This window comes from Seriola dumerili, unplaced genomic scaffold (assembly GCF_002260705.1).
Source record: "Seriola dumerili isolate Sdu_G_001 unplaced genomic scaffold, Sdu_1.0 BDQW01000002.1, whole genome shotgun sequence".
In the NCBI taxonomy this organism is placed as follows: Eukaryota; Metazoa; Chordata; class Actinopteri; order Carangiformes; family Carangidae; genus Seriola; species Seriola dumerili.
The window spans coordinates 7,150,918-7,171,464 of NW_019174257.1; the positions used below are offsets into that span (position 1 = coordinate 7,150,918).

The following is a 20,547-nucleotide window of genomic DNA, read 5'->3' on the forward strand; positions in this document are numbered from 1 at the left end:
TTAAAATTTGAGATTGCGTCATCATTTCACCACAAGATGAATTTTGACAGAAGAGACGTGACTTCAAAGTCAAAGTCAACATCTTACATCCCATATTAAGAATGACAGGGATCAGGGAATGTTAAACGGGGGTGGGGGGGGCGGACAGACAGAGGTGGGGGGGGACAGAGAGAGATCAAGACAGATAACACAGAGAGAGAGACAGATTGAGACAGAAGTCGAAAAAGAGAGAGATAAAGAGGGGGCAGAGAGATATGTACACAGAGGGGAATGAGAGGCTTCCTCTAATTGTAGCCTGGGGGCTTGTTGGGCAGACAGTCCATTACTCAGACCTCACCAACAGGTAACCTACTTAACACACGCAGCTAAAAATAAAAACTGCTGATGTGTCCAATGTGTCCAAACCTGCACTCCACCTCCACATCGCTCTACCTTAAATAGCATTTCATTTAGAGAGTTGAGAGGTTTTTTTTTCTCTGCAGAAGAACTGTCTGGAGACACACTATAGCCATACAGGAGCAACAACCTTGTGTCCAATAACTCAAATCAGGTTCATTTATGAATCATTGTTAATTTGTAAATAAGTCACTGCCTGGCTTTACCTACACAAATTGTTAAGCATGTTATGTTTTGTATAAATGCAAAACATTATGAATAACATGTAAAACTTGTATGTTTACATCCTGTTTTGAGTTGTTTATTGAACACTACGACTTTTCCATTAAGATCAGTTCTTTCATCAGGTTGACATTCATGTGTTTCAAATCAAGTTCATTCAAAAAATGGGTTTTTTGTTCCCCCATTTCAGGCATTAGAATGTGCAACAAATGGCTTTATATCTCTGAAATATTTGAAGTTGAGGTTTATTTCTAGAGCATATTTTCACAAAAATGCCATTCCAAATATTTTTTATGGAAAAAAAAAAGGCTAGACTTATAGCAACAGAAGCTGTGTTGAAATAATTTAATCACTGGTCAACTGAAGGGAAATTAACTGTCAAGAAGTTTGATAAATGAGTACGAATTTATGTGAGGATTAGCTGCTTTTTTCTGTTTATAACATTGTACATAAAATATCAGAGTTAGTTGGACAAAATTAGCAATTTAACAATGTTACCTTCAGGCTCAGGGAGATTCTGATAAGATATTTTCATAAGCTCCACATATTTTAGACAAATGAACAAATAATTGATTATTGAAAAAAAAAAAAAAAAGGATTAAATTGTCAAATGATCAGACTGAGTTGCGGCCCTCACAGCACAGAGAGAGACGGAACATAGGAGCAGAAGTCTTAACTAACAAGTCGACTTGCAGACAAACATAAATACACACAGTAATGATAAGATAAATTAACTACTTTATGAAGACACTAAACTGAATAAAAACATTTTAAGTTGTAGCTGTTTTCAGTTCTAGTCACAACATTTGAGAGAGAAGACTGTCATGGCTGAAACAGAACTGCTTCTGCTGCAATACTAGTAGAGCAAAGCAGTAAAAGGGCAGATGCTTAATGGGGGATATTTGAAATGTTAACCACTGCCTTGGGAACTGTGCCCCAATTTATATTAAGTTTGAAGGCAATACAAGTGAACACCTGTCATTTTATGATAAAAACAATTCATTCAGAGGCGGCTACAGCTGAGTTGACACCGGAGTTGTTCCATGTCAAGTATGCTCCTGCAGCAAACAGTTTAATTCCTCTGTCCACTTATTGTTTGCCTTGCTGGCTATTAGGCTCTGTTAGCTTCCCCATGTCTCCATAAGGAGGAAAGACAAAACCAGGGACCTTTAGGACCACTGATCACTTATCTGAGGCAAGCTGACATTAATGACTAGTGACCTTGGTGAAGTCTAGTCATGCTGTCCCACTGCAAGTCAGCTCGACTGGTCAAGTTTTTCCAGTAAACGAATACCCTGCTGTACCTACACGTTTGTCCCTAAATAGTGGAAAAGAGACCAGACATTTGCACTTCAAGGCACCAATGATAACTTCTTTTCACTTGTTATACTTAGTGCATAAAAAACACTGAAAGGATGCTATCATAGATATATTGTTTCCAAGGAGAAATAATGCACAGTGTGGATTCTTTATTTGACAAATGTAAAAAAAAAAAATGTTTGATTAATCTGATAGCAGCTTCCAACAGCTATGCAGATGAACTGGGCAGCACCACAGTGGGGTTCCCATTGTTCAAGTTGCTCAGGAAAATGTGGGCTTGTGTTGAGATGAGATGAGAGGATCTCAGTGACCCAATGAGTCAGACATTTGACACCAAGGACAGTTAAATTCACCAAGCATATATTGTGGCTGAAGTCATTTTTAAAGCATGACACAAGTTGGGAACAAAATGGATTAAATTCAGAAACACTTATGTCTGCTTCACAGCACAAGGTCAATATGTCAACATTTAGCTTTAGAGGTATGAGTCAGTCTGTCCATCATCAGCACCGAATCCTGTCAAAATGTCCTTGAGCAACATAATCAACCACCTACCTGCTCTCTCATTCTCACTCTCTCAGGATTTAAGTGGTAGTTAAATGCTTAAAATGTAAAAATGTAAATGTAGAATCTTAGAAGCAGCTCCATCTCCTTATTAAACTGTTCTGAAGAAAGCAGTGAGCTCTTAACTTACCCATCTCTTCTGACAGTTATGTAACTACAGGGTGTGGAAGGGGCCCACGGGTGCTGGCTTGTGAGGCCCTCGATAGAGAGGCAGCCAGGCTTTGCTAAACCGGTGAAGCGGGAGGCGAGGTACGCCGGCTTCAGACAGCTGAACACTTAGAGCCCACTAAGTCCAGAAGTGACAGCCCAGCCAATCAGAGATGATGCTCCTATAGCATTAATCCTCTGGAGCCAACCATGAAGACAGATTGCTGGATACAAAGTCAAACTGTGTAGGAAATAATTACAGAGGGAGCACAGCTAGACAGAAAAACCTAAATGTTTTACTTAACGACTCCAGCAACTGCCAGTTGTGAGCGAATCAGTGACCACGGGATAAAACAACCCAGTCCGTAGCTGGAAAACAATGACTCTGTGACAAACAAAACGTCCATCTGAATTTGAGAGTGTGATTGTTCACACACCAGACTGCCACAGTTTTTTCTACCATATAAAGACATTTCTAAAATATATCAGAAAAAAATCCCTGTATTCTAGGAGAGGGTGATATGGGAGATTTTGTCATACTGTAAGGCAGCCCTCCAAGATCTCTGGAGTTATCAGATTATCATGAGCAATGCTGTAAATTAATGGCCTTTTCAAATTTTTATGATTTTTTCATCAATGTGATGAATAACAATGATATTTTAGGTCTAGACTTACTGGATTAATCCAAAAAAGACATGTTTGACTGGTTACTTTATCTGGTCATTTTAATCATCCACTGACTTTCCAGAAAATGTAAAATATCACGATTCATTATTGTGATATAAAATGACAACTTCCATATTGTCTATCCCTTCTTTATTATTTGAAACATTTAAATAGTCCCAATTTACAGTATCTGACGGGAGAAGTACGCTACACACAAGGTTAGGTCAAAGTACGAATAAGCATGGTGAGAAGTTACAAAGGATCGTACCATGAAAATGGCATTCCAGCATCGCTCGCTGTGACAAGATGAATACTATATTTAGTCCAGTATATCTCCGGACAACCACAAACAAACACCACTGAATCCATTTAGCTGGGCTCAAGCTGAAATCCTTTATCTGGAATATTCTCAACAATGGGAGGCTGCATCACCCTGCTGGTGTGTGAAGTGTGAGAGCTGAAGGAGGAGGGATGAGAGGGTCACAACAGCGTTAAAGCAGCACTGGTTTTGGGATTGCAGCTAACTGTGAGACAACATATTGAATAAACATTTTTTTCCGTTTTATCCCATTCAAATATAATTATCCAATGTTTCTTCCCTGAATCTTACTGTTGTCCAGGTAAAACACAATCCTAAAGCCAATGAGAGAAATCATTTGTGTTACTCATATCCATATACTGTTAAACCGCTTTATTGATCCTATTCTCAGTCAAAAGGCTCACAAGGCTTTCTCCCCCTTCTCAGTTGGTGGATCAACTGAATAAATTCAATCCACTTTGACACCAGTGTCTCTGATAGGAATGAGGAAACAAAAGCAAGTACTGTGCCATCTGAGCCTGGCTTCAGCTTGTGTGGGGAGTGGTGCATTATGGGCCATGTTAGAGAACAGAGGCTGTGATGAACCCAGCAGCATGGTGTGTTAAAGAGCACGTCTGTAGCAGGGCTGCACCCTGGAGCTCCTCCAGGTGAGAGTCCACATGAATTCTTGGTATCAAAACTGGTTGGAGAAATATTCTGCTTCAGTGTTTGTTTTGTTATTGACATCAAACACATGAGATCAGTTCTTCTGAATAAAGTGATGTGCTTTTGTATCCAGCTTATGCAACTTTTGTTTGCTCTTATAATCTTCCTGACATTTGAGTCACATGTTTGATTGCCTTTAGAGAGTGAATATAATGTATATTCTGATTTGGTGCTATACAAATAAAATTGAATTGAATTGAATCGAAGAGGCATCTTCCTCAGGTGATGTTATTACGACAGAACAAGAAAGCAACAAGCCACAAGGGAAACATGAACCAAACTCTACCCTGCTGCTGCGAGCCTCTGAGCAAGGCTTTTAAACATCACCTGCTATAGTGTCACAGCCTAGTTGCAGTAAAGACTGGTTAGTCTGTGTGGTTTCCCTTTGTTGACCAGTGGAACTGCGTGGCTATGAAGATTGATGCTGTTAGGGGGGAAATGTGTGCTCAGCAAACCTCTTCTTGTCAAGGTAAATATGAAATGCTTTCTGTGCAATTTAAAGGTCTGCCATTAATTTTAACTGAGGCACCTACTGGCTTCCTTAAGAAAATAAAGGTTTGAGGAACACTCACTGGACAAAATAAGGTACAAACTGTATCTTACTTGTTAGTAGGTCAACTCAATAAGCCACAAATAACAATTCTTAACGTAGTTTGAACTAGGACCAAACAATTAATCGAAATACTGTCAAAATCACAAAATGGCCAAGTGCAATATCCAATGAATGAATTTTTTGCAAAATGCATTTTTTTTGATAAAGGCAAAATGAGTAACAACATACCATGAATGAAGCATTGTGGTGTTAAAGAGATGCCCCAGCCTATAAATCATTTTCTCCAGACGTAAGGGAACATCCTTTTCGTACAATACCCAACAAAAATCATATCATCATCATTTTTACATTTTTTTCGGTGAAAATTAAATACAAAATTATACATTCCAATTGAAATCACTCATATTGCAATATCTCCCAAAATTATCGAAATATGGTTTGGTTTTTTTTGCATATTGTTCAGCTCTAGTTTGAACTGTGCCACTGTCAAAAACATCAGATCAAACTTTAAACTTCCACCTCAGTGAGAGTTTGTAGCTCTGAGGCCTGAGAAACATGACCGGGTCCTGGGATTAAAACAGTCATTTTAAAAACTCCCAAAATGCCACATTAATGAAAATATTTGGGTCCAACACTGAAAAATGCCTTGGTCCTATTTTGCTTTAGATTCCAAAGAAAGGTGCTAATTCTAAAAGTATGTCAGGCAAGAAACCACAGACTGTATTATAACTTCAAAGTCTTGCCTCTAGTCATAACACTGTCAGGCAGCCGGGTGTAATAATGACACCACCCCCTCTGCTGACACACCTGGCTCCCCAAAACACTCCTCATTTCTCTTCATTTCAGTGGGACACAGTGAGATAATCTATTGGTGTGATATTCAGAGGACGGCAGCCCAGTAATTAAAAACCAGCTCCCCCTGAGGCCTTTGTCCTTGGTTGCTGGCGAGGAAGTTTCTGGAGGCTTCCCTGGAGGTTTGTGGGGGGGGGGGGGGGGCAACAGCTGGCCCGCCTGGCAGATTGCAAATTCATCTGTCTCTGTATCGCTGCCGTGGCATTTTAATGGTCCGGCTGGTTCTGCATTTCAATTAGCCGAGTTAGAAGTGCAGACACAGTATTCAGGCAGAAAGCAAAAAGGCGAAATTTCTAAATTTGCTTACGCTGAAATTGGTGACAAGCAAACATGTTGGAGAAAAGACTTGACACAACAGAGAGCTGAGGGGTAACAAAGCTGTTACTCAGATTAGAGCTTCTGGTTAACATCTTTCTTTACTTCTCTTTATAAATGAATGACGTATAGCTAAAATTAGGAAATCAACTGATTAAGGCCTTAAAGCGTCTTGATCCTGTCATCAGTCGTCTAGTCAGCTAGATGCTATAATACCAGTCAAGGGACAAGATAACTCTACAACACTCACTACCTTACTGGAAGTTTTAGTTTTTAGAAAGTTGGTCAGACCAAAAAAAGCAATTTGAAGACATTGATTTAGGATCTGGGGAATCATGATGGCCTTTTTTCACCATTTGTCTGGGATTTTATAGACAAAAAATTAAACAACTACAAAAAAACCCCCAAAACAGATACATCAATAAGGATTCAATGATGATGAGTCATTAGTTGCAGCCCTAAAATTAAGATTCATATAGCTCATGGAAGCCTCTTTTCCTCGTTGGGAAGACAAGATGAGGCTGTGCCCCTGTGTCTGCATTTGACACCTTCCAATGACTTCTGTAGCATCAATGCCACTGTTTCTTGTAATGTGGTGTACCTGACAGTATTTTTAGGATATATATTAGTATTATGCTGTAGCCAAGGTGCAGCACCCTTTGAAATGTTGGGTTCCTTTGCAAAATGATATATATAAAAAAAAAAAGCTATTGTATTGAACTAGTCACAAAAACTAACTTATGTGAAAAACATGACACTGTTCCTGAATGCATTTGGGAGGGAGCAATTTTGTGCTGGAGCACGCACGCACGCACGCACGCACGCACGCACGCACGCACGCACGCACGCACGCACGCACGCACGCACACAGCATCATTGAGCGAGGTCAGCGAATAAAGTGCATCCCCCCAGGTATCTGACATTTTCTGTGTGTTGTGGTTTTTCCTGGAGGATATGAGTCCCTGTTATGTGGGGACAGAAGACCCCAAGGGATGATAAAGGTGGAGTGGAGGGTCAGTGGGTCCATGAGAGAAGGCGGAGAGAGCTAAGTGTGGATGTGTATGAAGTTATGTGACTTCTTGTGTCTGCATGTGCAGACGAGTCTGTGTCGTTCAATTCACTTGTTACTTGTGTAAAAGAAACCGCCTGATACGACACATACAGACAACTGACACACATGATTTTAGACTTCCTTTACTGCCTCCATTTTCCTTCCCCTGCATCTTCAAAATAAAAGCGTACGCAAATGAATAATGAAGAGATTGCTATTTTGGAGCCAACGTTAACATCCATTTTAATTACACCCTATTTATAATCTTCAAATAAAGTCGCTGAAACCTTGTTGCTCTCCTCAGATTCATGGTTACCATAGTGACACAGTGCCTGTTAAGTCCTGACGTTCAGTTGGGAAGATCCAGAGAGACAATGAAGACACTCAACTGTAACCAGGGATGTGGTACTGGATAGTTGGCAGTCTTATCAACGATTACATACACAGACTGACAGGGAGAGTGCAGCTAACAAGAAAACTAAGTATTAAACATTTTGTGGACAATATGCTAGTGACTGAATTTCAGCTTATTTTGTATGCAACTAAAGAATAAATGTAAAATCTCCATTCTAGCATTATACTTCTCCGTACACTGTGACTCAGTCTTTATGAAAATGATCCCAAAATATTAATTTCTAGTATTAATTTCGAATTCACTTATATCTGTGCAGTGTATCTAATGTGATCACTAGTTTGGACAAACAAAAGCAACACTGGGGTTGTTACAGATTTAACAGCTAACAGTTACCAGCTTCCTTGTAATTTCAGGGACTGGTACACTGATAAGCAAATCACTTTACGTGGATGAACAGCAGTCACACCAATATACAGACCGCACACACACGCATCAGAGGCATGAAGTAAATACAACAATGTGTCTACACAGACAGTATAGTGAAGGCAGCACATTAGCAGCGTCAATTTCAGTCCTCCATCATTACCTTCAGAGGATGGGCCAGCATTTTGGCACCACAAAGAGCCTAATGCACAATCACTGCGTTACGGACAAAATGAACATAAGCTTTAAGCAGAAAAACATGCTCCGGGTCACAGCTACGATTGTATAACACAAATAAAATATAACGATGTTACGTGGCCTGTGTAGACAGACCACCTGATATGATATCAAATTCAGATAAAATGCCCTGTCCAATTATGGGGAGCCTGTGGAGTAGATAGCTACATGTTTTTTTTCCCCCTCATTCTGATGCTTGATGTGAGCATGAACAGAAGCTCCTTACCTGTATATGCATGATTTTATGCACTGCTTCCACATGATTGGCTGATTAAATAATTGCATGAATAAGCAGGTGTACAGGTGTTCCTCATAAAGTGCTCATTAAGTGTATAATGTCATATAATACACTAGGTACTGTCAGGATTATTTTCTGATCAACACTAGTTGTACAGATAAGACTGCTGGTGGAAACAACTGGCTTCAGCCCAATGTAGGTTATTTAAGTTTGATGTGGTTTGATGCGAGCACATAGGTAGGTATAGCTGAATTCTCAAAAAGTCAAAGAACACTGCTTTTTCAAGGTAAAAAAAAAGTCTATATCATGGTTACATGATTAAAATAAAGAGCAATGTTTTGACTGTCTTGGTGTTGATTAATTTAGTTACTGACTAAATGATAGCGAGAGAGATTCAAATGACACATGAGCCCAGCAAACACCACACACAGCTGCATTTTATTATCATTATTATTATTTCATTCATTCCCCTCCTCCTGTCCTGACAAGTGTAGCCAGGCTAAATGCCACAGAGGAAGAACTCGCCATATCAGTGATGGCCTGAGGCAAACTGCTGGACCATCACTACTAAATAACTGCCTAACACAGCCAGGCCTAGTGTGCTACTGTGGGAAACACTGCCTCAGGATAGAGGGAGAGAAAGGAAGAGCGAAAGAGGGGAGGTAGGAGGAGGGAGGAAATATGCTAAGGAGCCAAGGGGGTAATTTGACTGTCTTATGGTATTTAATTCTGCTAAAATGCCCTGAGAGAAAATTAGAGAAGCTGGCTGTACATCTGCTGGCAGAGCTTCAGTACCTGAGGTCTGCAGGGAGGTTAAGAGTAAAAAACATGTTTGTCCTCTACTGTCTGTCAAGGTGCTTGTCTTTGTCCTCTATGTATGAACAGCTAGAGCAAGAATACTAGTGCAAATTATGCCAAATCAAATTAAAAAAAGGATGAATAGAAAAGAAAAAAAGAAAAATTGTACATGTTCCTTTAGCGGTGCATTGAGGAAAGTGGATTGAAGCAGCTCCAAAGCCAATACTTTAATGAGCTCCATTCAGTCACAATAAAATCCCTTTTCGAACAGGAGAAAGAATGTCTGCAGTTCAAAGTACCAGCTGTGGTGAGCTCAGTTGTCTAACAGTGTTGACCATGGAAAAGAGGAATGGTGGCATTCAATCACCGTCTGAGACGCACAGAAAAAGACCTGAAACTTAAGGATTGCGTTCCACACATAAAAGTATAAAATTTGACCCTTTTATAAACACTGACTTATTTCATTCATCATAACTTTGATATAGGTTAACTGTTAGAAATTACTCAGAATATTAAAACAACACCAAGTGAATTTGTTTTGGTTTTCAGACAGCAGGAAGACTGACCAACACTAGCTGGCATGAATGAGCAATAACAGCTTTTGAAAGACTTTTAATTCCTAATTTTGCTTATTTGCTTTAATGCAGTTGATAAAAACCCATGTTGGACGTCTGTTTTTAAACTGATATACTTTTCAGTTAACAACTTCTGCCTCGATAAATAATGTAGATAAAAGTTCTATTATATTTAGTTGCAGTAAGTTCTTTTTCTATGTTGATTTATAGATTCATATCCTGTATATCATGATTTGGATCACTCAATGATGATTATTATGACGTATTTCCTGTACATTTACTGCTGTTGAATTATTCAGTGCCTCTGATCATGAGGCATGGAGAGACTGGAAAGGTGAAGGAGAGAGGCGCTGCAGTAGATCACTGCCGGCAGTTTATCAATCACAGATTTAATGATCATTATAGTTGTTAAAGTGAATCAATAACTGGCTCCTCAGTTCAGCTCCTGATGTGGATGCTGTCAATCTAAATGTCTTCGCTGTCAGATTCTACTCTAATATTTCATGCTTACTCTTTTACTTGTTAAATATTGAAAACTTTTAAGTCTCCAAGTCTTCTAAGATTATAACTGAATAAAAAAAAAAAAAAGCCCCTTCTTTGAGATAATTGTTCACCTCAGCATTGACAGTTGCTATAAAAACAGTTCCATCTGTAAAAAAAAAAAAGAAAAAAAAAGAAAGAGCTTTTTTAAACCATCTTAAATAAACAACATAGATGATCCAGTAAAATAAACTATTATTTAAAGATGTATTGTGCATTCATGTATTTTTGTGACAGGCACTCTTTTAAGAGTCGGTGCAATATTTTTTGTCCAGATAATATAGTGCTGCCAATATTATTTTTCTTGTCTTCATGTGTTCAGGTATTGTATCCATCCAATGCTGATCCCCTCTCAGTGTCTCTGGTGTGTGTCTGTGTGTGCGCATACACACTTGTGTGTTTGTCCATAAATGGTCTCTGAGCACGTTTACCTCAGCCAGGAAGCTGGCAGCTGGGACCACTTATAGAGGAGGCTGGCATTCTCTCTCTCTCTCTCTCTCTCACGCACACACACAAGCAAAGGCACACATGCACATGCAGTTTTGTATTACTATATTTATTAGGGCCTGTATTATTTATGATGTAATGCATTCCCTAGCACACACCCTTAAGCATCCCAGCAACATGACTGTCCTTAACCTTCACCCTAATTTTAACCCAAATCGAAATATGACATTTACCCTAACAACCAGCTAAATCAGGACCATCCTTAAAATGCTCTAACTTAAACAGGCTCAAGAAACTCTAACCTACAGAATAGAATATTTCAGTCTGGTGTATTTATTATAAATGGAATCCCAATGCAGTTAGGGGGCTAATTTCTGTGTTAACTTAAATCAGACTCAAAGACAAACGTTTGAACCAAAAGTTTGATTTGCATAGAAATCTTAATTTGGAAAGCTGTCGGAAGTAGGGCTAGGTGATGTGATTTCAAATCAATATCACAATTATTTCAAACTTTTACCTTGATTATGATTAAAAACAATTGCTTTGGCACTTATCGGTCTCTCTCTTTTTGAGAAGTGCACTCTTCATATTCAGCAATGTGGTTATGTTCCAACTGCTCAAGTTGAAGCCCAGTGACGGCAGCAGGGGCACATTAAAACAAAATAGTATTTTTTTTAAGGGGACATGAACGCATGCTTTGGGGAAAGTATTAACCGACATGAGCAAAATTACATCAGTGATAAGTTCAAGTGGCAAAGACAACAAATATCCCTTAAGTAAAAAAAACAAACAAAACCTTTAATCTTATCACCATAGACCACTGTTCACATTTGGGAGAGTCAAAGCACTTAAAAAATATGGAAGAGAAAGCTCTCAGCTGACTGGCCACTGATGGATAGAAAGCCTGCCTACCTATGGCAATCATGGTGAATGGTGAAATGGAAGTGGTAAACTCCGAAAAGCAGCTGATGAAGATTTCCTGTGATTCCACATTTTCGGGCATTTCCAACACTTTTATCCAGGGCACTCTGCAATGAGTGGGCAGGTAGGTGACTGGTTCATTGCTCTGGGGCACTGGCAGGATTCAGGGTGGAGGTTGAACCTGCAACCCTTTTGTTACTGGATGGAGGTGTAACCTCTTAGCAACCAGGGCAATTAAAGAGGTAGTGTCATTCATAAAATAAAAAGCACAGTGCTGTGACTAAAATGTCAAGTCCCCTCTGCATGCTCTGCTGAGAGGCTCTCACAGTACTCTCACTCTCTGCAGCATCACCCTGTGCTTCCATGACCATGTTCCATGATTTGGCTTAAAAGAATGAAGTGATGCTGACAGAAACCTAAGCAGTAGGAAACAGCAGGGTGTTGATTGCAACAATCTGATACTTTGAATTTCTGTTGCAGATTGTAAATATGTGAAGTAAGTGTGTGAACCGGCATAATTAGATGCCGTTGGTTCTTTGGCTCTTACCTACATTTTGTTGTTTTAATTAATACTCAATATTATGACTGTTGAAATTACTTAATAGCATTCAGCATCTGGGATTGAAAACATGAGATTTCCACACAGTCAGAGAAAGTAAAAGCTAACATCTTGGTCACAGATCTGTTATGAAATCCTACCACAACTACCAGTATAGGAGCAGCCAACAGAAATGAGTGGCGTTTCCTTGCCTCGTGCTGTCCAGCATTACATTGCCCTCCGTTTCAATCACAGTTTTATGGTTCAGTCATTCTAAAACTCGGTTTATGAAGCTGAAAAAAAGTGCCATGAGTCAAGAAGACCCACAGTAAACTTGCATCCTGTGAGTGGACTCTGGGTCCACTCACGGTATGTCAAAGCATTTTGTATTTCGCTTGTTTAATTAATAACTTTCTGCACATTCACACTACACCAAAGATGGCATCAAGCGTTGACCAGAGGGCACTTGAGGGGTTGGTGCACAAATCAGAGAGAGCAGCACTAACACAACAGGCTCCCTCTTAAGGCTGAATTCACACTGACACTAAGTGTGAAATATGCAGCCCTTCATTCATTTGAATGGAGGAAGCGTGCTGAAACAGCAGGTGGATCTTAGAGGGGGCGTTTTCTAAAACGATGCAGGGTTGTTAAATGTGGTTCAACTTTTTTTGGAATACAACATGACATTATCCTGCAAGGCACTGCGTAAGCCAATCCACTAGCCACTGGAGTGGGTGTAGCCTCGGCCTTGTAAATGCATAAATAAATGTTTAAAAAATGCTTAACACTGCACATTACTTACTGTAAGGACACACAATCGGCTACGACAAGATTAACACCTGTCAGCTATCAGGCCGCGGCCCACGTTTTCAAAGACTAAGCCATGCAAGATGTATGAGGGTGTGTGGGTGTATGAGTGTGTCCTCCTTATGCCATCAAAGGCTTTATGTGGGTGCCGCAAGGCTCCACCATTAGCACACAGAGGCAGGAACTGGCTTCCCCTCCAATTATGACTTCCCCACCTCAAAAGAGGGTCAGGTGGTCCTTTCTCAATCAGTACGGAAAAAGGAGGAGGAGGAGAGTGGCAGGATGGAAAGGGAAAGAGGAAGTGAGGCGAGTGCTGCCATTTGTGGAAATAAAAGGGAATTCCTGATATAGTGTCGGCTATGAATATTGAGGAGGCCTGGACCGGGATGTTGCTCTGGGTTTGGCTGAATAATTGTAAGTGGATCCAGTGCTTTCTGGTAGGAGGAACAAATACAGATTTTCATTCCAAAACTACATATAAAACGTAATAAAAAAGACCGGTGAAGCATCCAAAAAGGTCTTTGCTGGCATGAAAATTAAACACACTGGATCTACACAAACACAACAAAAAGGAGTCAAAACTGAATATTAAAATAGTTCTTTAAGCTTTTCGCCATAGACATTTTTTTTTTTTTTAAGAATGGCTCTCTTGTGATGAGATAGTTATACATGCAGTCTTTATGGCAATGTACATGGCTACTAAGAACTGTGAAAATACAAAATGTCGTATATGTCAGTTCTTTATTTTGTAGTTCTAATGTTATTTGTGTATGTAAATACTGCCATAAACACCTAATTTTTAATAACCTTTTTCAAATTTTATTGAAATCGTTCATTTTTGAAACTGCTTCTATCTTCCTAATCTTCATCCTTTCTCTCTTGCTCCTTTGCCCTTTTCCTTCCCCAACCCTCCTCCTCTTCTTACCTACACTTCCCCTTACGACTTAACCATTTCACCTATGTTTCTATCTTTTCTCTCTCCACCCAGTTCCTCTCCATGATCTGCTGTTCTTACTTTCAATCTTCTTCCAGCACCCCCTTCCATCTCCTCTTGTTCATCTCTCCAGTAAACTGCAGGGTAAAGAAAGCAGGCTTAGAGCTGTTTCAAAGCTCGCCTGCAGTCTAAAGGTTGAGTGTATGAATTTCAAAGGCCAATTTAAGAACAAGAACAAGGGATCAAGCTCTATAATGAGGATACTGTTCACACCAAGAGAAAGTATGACGGTGTTCATTAACTCCCAGTTGCAGTAAAGGAAAGGCTACTCTGCTGCAGAGTTGTTACCTAGCAAATGCCACCTGGTCAGCCATGTGCTGGCTCAGAGAAAAATGAAGACACCAAAACCTGAAAATTAAATCTTTGCTTTGTTTGTTTCCATATTTGTTGCAAAGTAGTCAGTGATGCTATCTTTCTGGAGCAACCCTCAGAGGCAGAACTTAAAACGGATACAGGATATGGCTTAAATATTTGATTTGCTCATTGGATAGAAGACAAAACAAAAGACATTTCACCTATCAACAGGTTTACATTATTAATACACACACAGACACACTTGTCTTACTTCAGTGATTCTTACACATTCACTACATTTTGAAAATAACTCTCAATATCCAACCATCTTGCTCAAAGGTACCTTAACAATATTTGTCGAGGCAGACGTTAGCTAATTGCACTGATCCCACCCAGTCTATGTAATCAAACAGGCAGCTTCGCAGTCACAACCCCATATCTCCATCTTCTTTCATTGTCTTAAAATTGGTGCCAAGTATATGAAATATAACAGTGACCCTGTGGAGTTCTACTGGTTATGAAAGAAAGCTAGCTAAATGGTGACTTGTCGCTACAAAAACACACATATTTTACAAAATCAACTACACAAATGTGAATGTCTACTATTTTCACCTTTATTGGGTTGGCAGCAACAGCAAAACCATAGCCTTTGACAAAGTTTTAAAATAAAAAAATAGATACTGTGTAATTTAACACACTCTGCCTCCTACTCAAAACATCAGCAGCCTAGTGGTTTTAACACAAATGGATGCGCCATACCTTTGTCAGAATTTTTGTCTGATATCTTTTTTTGGCTGTACAGCAGATTAAAAACAGATACACACACTTTACATACAGTATACTCATATACAGTATATTGTGTAAAGGTTTAAACATAATTTAATAAATAAATACATATTAACCTGTAATGAAACTGTTTACCTAACTCTCTTAACTAAAAGCCCCTATCAATGCACTTGAAAGTAAGACAACTTGTTTGAACAAGATAACAGTTTTGATTTTCTAACACTTCAGTTTGGTCAGTGTAATACAGACACATAAATTTATTTTTTAAATATTCATTCAACGGCTCTTGGAGTTTTGAAACCCTGAGCCAAGACACGCATTTTATATAACCTGCTACGAAAAAGCCCACCACAGGAATGAATATTTGTGCAACTTACATCTGACCAAATACTGCAATCTCCACTTTAATGGAATATTCCAACTTTTACATTACATGGTAACAACTGAGCTATTTTATTTTAGGTCATTACATAATTTTGTTTTCTCCTGTCTTATATGTTGTTGTGTTTTTGTTTGTCACCACATTGTGAAGATAATACAGCACTAATTCAGATCCTATAAATTTCATCTACTACCTCACTGCACTATGCTCCAAAGGAGCACAAAAAACACAAACTATCAAAATAAAAAAATAATTATAAGTCTAATATTTGACACGGCTATGCTGTGTTTTCCCTGTTGTTATTCCTCATATATGCTAGGTCATATGACTACAGAAGGGAATTCACAAGACAAAAACCTGCTGTCTTCTCTTATCTTACAGATATGATTTTGACGTCAGATAGTAGAACACATATCCACATGAAGGTAGGAGTCAGATCGATTGTGATTAATGAATGACTTGACCCATTCTTGGTAAAGTGGAAACCCCTTTGAACTTGTCATGGAAAATTAAATAAAATGACAATGTACCTTCAGACATGTACATGGACACAGGGTATGTTCATGTAGCTGGAAAAAGTTTTTAAAAAGTGCAGCATGTCCATGTAACGGTAATTACTTCTCAACATGTTTTTTTTTTTTTTTTTTTTTTTTTTTTACTTTTCCTACAAAATACATCTTTAGGCACGTATACAGAACAATCTGTAATGCATTAAAGCTGCATAAAGCAATATTTTTTTTATATTGACACTGAATCAAATAACTCCTGATTATGTTAAAGGGTGATGAATGCTGATAATCTCTCTGAGAATCAACACCCCATTCAGCAGCTTTACACAGCTGCTTTTACCTCACTGATTTGGTTATCCCAGTTATCTGAACCTACGAAACCAAAACAATGCAGGCACATACAGTATAAACCGTGGGCAGCCACTCCCAGAACATGACTATTTCAGGTCGACTGTAGATTGCCTGCATACCTCATGCAAAACTGCAAAGAGCTGAAGTAAACAAGTGGCTGGTGAAGAAAGTAGAGCATGTAAATAACCCAAAAGACAGATATTTTTCTGTTGTTGGTTTACCAAACCTTGGCTTAAAAACAATATTTACTTACATTCATAAGGTGACCAGAAAGACTCTACTGGAATGCTCATATAGCTCTGTTTCTGCTGGATGTGTAAGTGGCAAATTGCTTGCTAACGTATATCTAAAATATAATAAGCAAAAGGCCTGGAGTCTTTCTGCCCCTAGTGGTCAAAAAATCACTTAATGCAGCTTTAAAATGATTTTCACAGGGTACTGTTAAGCAGCATAGAATGGAACAACACTTACAACATCAAGGGGCTGGGTTTGCTGTGTCACTTGGTTTCTAGCATGGACAAATATACACTACAAGCAAGGCCTAAACCACAGATGACCAACAATACTACATGAGCAAAGAGGGAAATCAGCATAAATCATTGGCCATAGTACGTGGCTGTATTCTTGTGAAATGAGTTACGTTTTGACACTGATCCTATGATCAAGGGAATGTACAAGGTAAATTGACTGGAATGACTATACTACTGTGCTGTAGCAAAAGGTGATAATCAAATCCAAAGGCAGTCTGCAGGTTGCTTTAGCAGCACACATAATCTGCTCTTTGTCTATCAAAAGGCCCAAATTGGGAAACAGTCTCCAAGCTGGGAGGGCACAGTCCAAGAACAAAGAAGCTGTCTTTTAGCAGAGTGAAGATAACTACCCATCTTCAATAAGCAGCTCACAAACAATTCATCAAGGAGTCCTAACACCCAGCACAGTCATTTCTTGCTTGGGCACAAATGTCATGACAAAAAGGTAATACATTTTCAACAAGTCCCACTACCAATTCAATGTTATTTTTCCCTAAATTTAATGTGTGATTCCCAGTTAGGTTTGACTGTGAAGAGTGCACACTTAACACTGTGTTTATTCAGAAAGGCATTGAGAAGTCTGTAAGAAATTCGAGCCTGTAACTTTTGATGTCTATCAGTAATGAAACTAATACAAATGAAAGAAATGGGGATAAATTAAAAATAATTAACACTGTCTGGCCTGTAGTTCATCAAACTAATAAAATATTAGCTACTGATAGCCTTAAACCTTTATCACAACTACGCATGTAATTTCAGATCAGTTAAGTTTTAACTTCACAGCAACATCCAGACGGATCAGATCACATTAACCTGAGCCCCTGTTCACCGCTGCTAGGAAATAAAATCCACTATCATCTTAAACAAAGACAACTGTGTCACTGATGCAAAGCACCAGGCTACATCTTCAGGTCAACACTGCTACCTCTTATCACTTTCCTTACCTGTATGTGACACAGGCAAATTTACAAATTAAAATGTTTAATAAATATTAGATAATAAAAATTAAATTTTGCTATTTCTGTTTTCTGTTCACTATCCAGTATAGATGGCCCTCCATACACAGGGGAAAAGGGATGGAATATTTATTTGCTAGTTAGAAATGGCCGTCATGAGCATTCATGTATCAAACTGTTAACAGAATACTCCTGACAAAGCCATATCAGGAAAGTCGCACCAACAGTGGGAATCCTGGGGCTGATGGGCTATTTCATAAACACTAGGGGGTAACTTGGGGAAAATCCACTGTGCTGGGTAGTTATCCGCTGAGAGCATCACTTCCCTGCCCTTGATACAGAGGGCCTTAGTGTCCAACCAGGCTAAAGTATGATACATCTTTGATCTGAATACTGGAAATAAGGTGCTTTTTAGTAGGGTACACCACTCAATTGGTGACTGAGCATAATCAGCTGATATTTAAATAGGTAAATTTGTAAGCAACATGTCATCTGTTAAAAGTCTGATACAGGTCACAATACTGCAGTAGGCAATGTGTTAAATGTGTTGAAAATTTGACTGTCTTGGGGCTTTTAACTTCATGTAAAGGTTTCAACATTCCTCTTACTTGTTTAGATAGTTTTACAGTCCTTGGTCTAATGCTGTCATATAGCAGTATGTTTTGCATAACTATCTATGAGGTGCAGTATTGGACATTTTACTGTTTAAGATCATTGTGCACTGTTAGATTGTGTACCATGTTTAGCAGAAAGTCTGAGTAAACAGCTTTATTCAATTTCAACAAACCGATACATCATGACTATTTTTCTTGCATCTGTCTCCTGTTCACCTATCAACATCATGTTTAAAGACTCAAAACTAAATACTTTAGCAGAACAACACTGCTCCCTTTTCTCAGGTAAACAGTCAAGGCCATATACCATCTGTTATTTTTTCAGCAGCATAATGGCTGTAATCATTGTCACTTTGTGTGTTTATACAGTTTAAAAAGTCAAATATCCTTTTACAATCTTTAAACAGGTTTGTGAGCACAATTAAGTATAAGTTATCTTGTATCTGCTAATGACAGTCACAGAAAGTATGGAGACATCCAGTAGAAGGTCGATCAAATTTACAAACACTAGGAAAATTTAACAGGCCTGATATATAGTGGTCACGTTTGATGTGTGAGGAAATATTTGTGAATCTTTTGGAATTAACAGTTTTGTCCTCTCACTAGGTCTAACCTGGCCAATGACATACCTGTTGTATCTAATGTATGTAAGATGTAAAGGCTAAGAAAGCCAGGGGGAGACTACTTTCTACGTGATCCACAGCTATGCCACATAGCATAGAATGAAAGCCATCACAGAGTGCCAAACTCACTAACTCTGTTTAGACACTGCACCCATCTCCTTGAAAACTAATACAATAAACTATGGTTTATTGTGACCAAGGAAAAGTCACTGGTGTCAGCTGACAGGCTGTTATAACAGAAGGTGTTTTCTGTTTAGTTAAGCCCTGCCAATTTAATATTCATGTTTCCCATTGATAGATTCCAGAAGTATCCTCATCCCGTAGAAGTCATCCCTTCAAATGGAGCATGAGTTTGCCCTTTTCCTTGGTTTAGGCTCTGCAAAATCCCTGTCATCAGCCGCACAGTGGCTGAAGGAGCAAATCGTCTGTGAGAGCCTACGCATGCCCAGGCGGAACACACTATTAGATAGGCTGTAGATGACACAGTTGCAAAAGCTGTTGCTAATGGCCAGCCAGGTGGTGATGAAGGAAAGGGCAGGACTATCCAGCACATGGGAGCTCTCCAGCAGGAAGTAGATTATGTAGGGCAGCCAAAGCATATAGAAAACGCTGGTGATGCGGAAGAGTACCATCGCATAGCGCCGATCCGGTCCATGCCCTCCCTGATGCCCACCGCTGCCACCCCCCTCACCAGCCTCCATCTCCTGGCTAGGGAAACGTGCCCGCCGTTCACTGATCTCCCTATTGTGCTGCTGGCAAATCCGAAAGATATGGTAATAGGTAAAACAGACCACAAGTGCAGCAGGTGCATAGAGTAGGCACACTACAAAGCCTGTAAAGAGGGCAGAGGTGGGCCAAGAGTGAGCGCACCACTCAAAAATATCCCCATGATATCCTGGCTTACCCCATCCAAAGAAGGAGGGTAAGAAAACCAGGCTAGAGTACACACAGATGAGGGTGATGCAGCCTCGTAGCCGGCATGGCGTCACCAGCTGGTTGTAAGATAGTGGTTTAGTTATGGCCAGGTAGCGGTCCACACTGATACAGGCCAAGCAGGCCATTGAAACACTCTTCAGTACAGAGATGACATAGCTGAAGACCTGGCATGTGATGGGCTCCTGGACACCTGCTGGGTAGTGGAGCAGAGAGAGGGTGGGCACCAGGCAACTAAGACCCACCAGCAGATCAGCGTAGGCCATGGTCTGGATGAAGTAGCTGGTGGTGTAGTGATGTAGTAGAGGGGCACAGTGGAACACAAAGATCACCGTCAGGTTCCCTGCAATTATGAGAACTGTAAGAAGTACAATGACAGCAGTCTCCAAGACGCAAGCCTCTAGGCCTTCGTTCAGCCCCCAGCCCAAGGGGCAGGAATGATTGGAGGCCCTTCCAGGAAAGAAGTCTCCATGGCTGCTGTTGGCAGTGAGCAACGGGTCCGTTGTCAGTTCAGACTGGTTCATTGTTCTGGGTGCTATCCAGGTGGGTCAGGTTTGTGGTTAGCCACCCATAAGGCAGCTGGCCT

General features: G+C 39.7%; 2 protein-coding genes across 3 annotated transcripts in view; both read right to left on the reverse strand.

Annotated features, from left to right (window-relative positions):
* The window catches only part of rabgap1l (RAB GTPase activating protein 1 like), a 115,407-nt gene that overhangs the window by 51,993 nt on the left and 42,867 nt on the right, over positions 1-20,547 (reverse strand). The gene's annotated exons all lie outside the window — the stretch shown is intronic.
* On the reverse strand, positions 19,322-20,485 carry gpr52 (G protein-coupled receptor 52). The gene has a single exon (XM_022754773.1). It carries the CDS (start codon positions 20,483-20,485, stop codon positions 19,364-19,366), a length of 1,122 nt encoding a protein of 373 aa, XP_022610494.1. The 3' UTR covers positions 19,322-19,363.

Excerpts from the sequence above, each read along its gene's own strand:
- gpr52 (XM_022754773.1), bottom strand. The coding sequence starts at position 20,485 with ATGAACCAGTCTGAACTGACAACGGACCCGTTGCTCACTGCCAACAGC.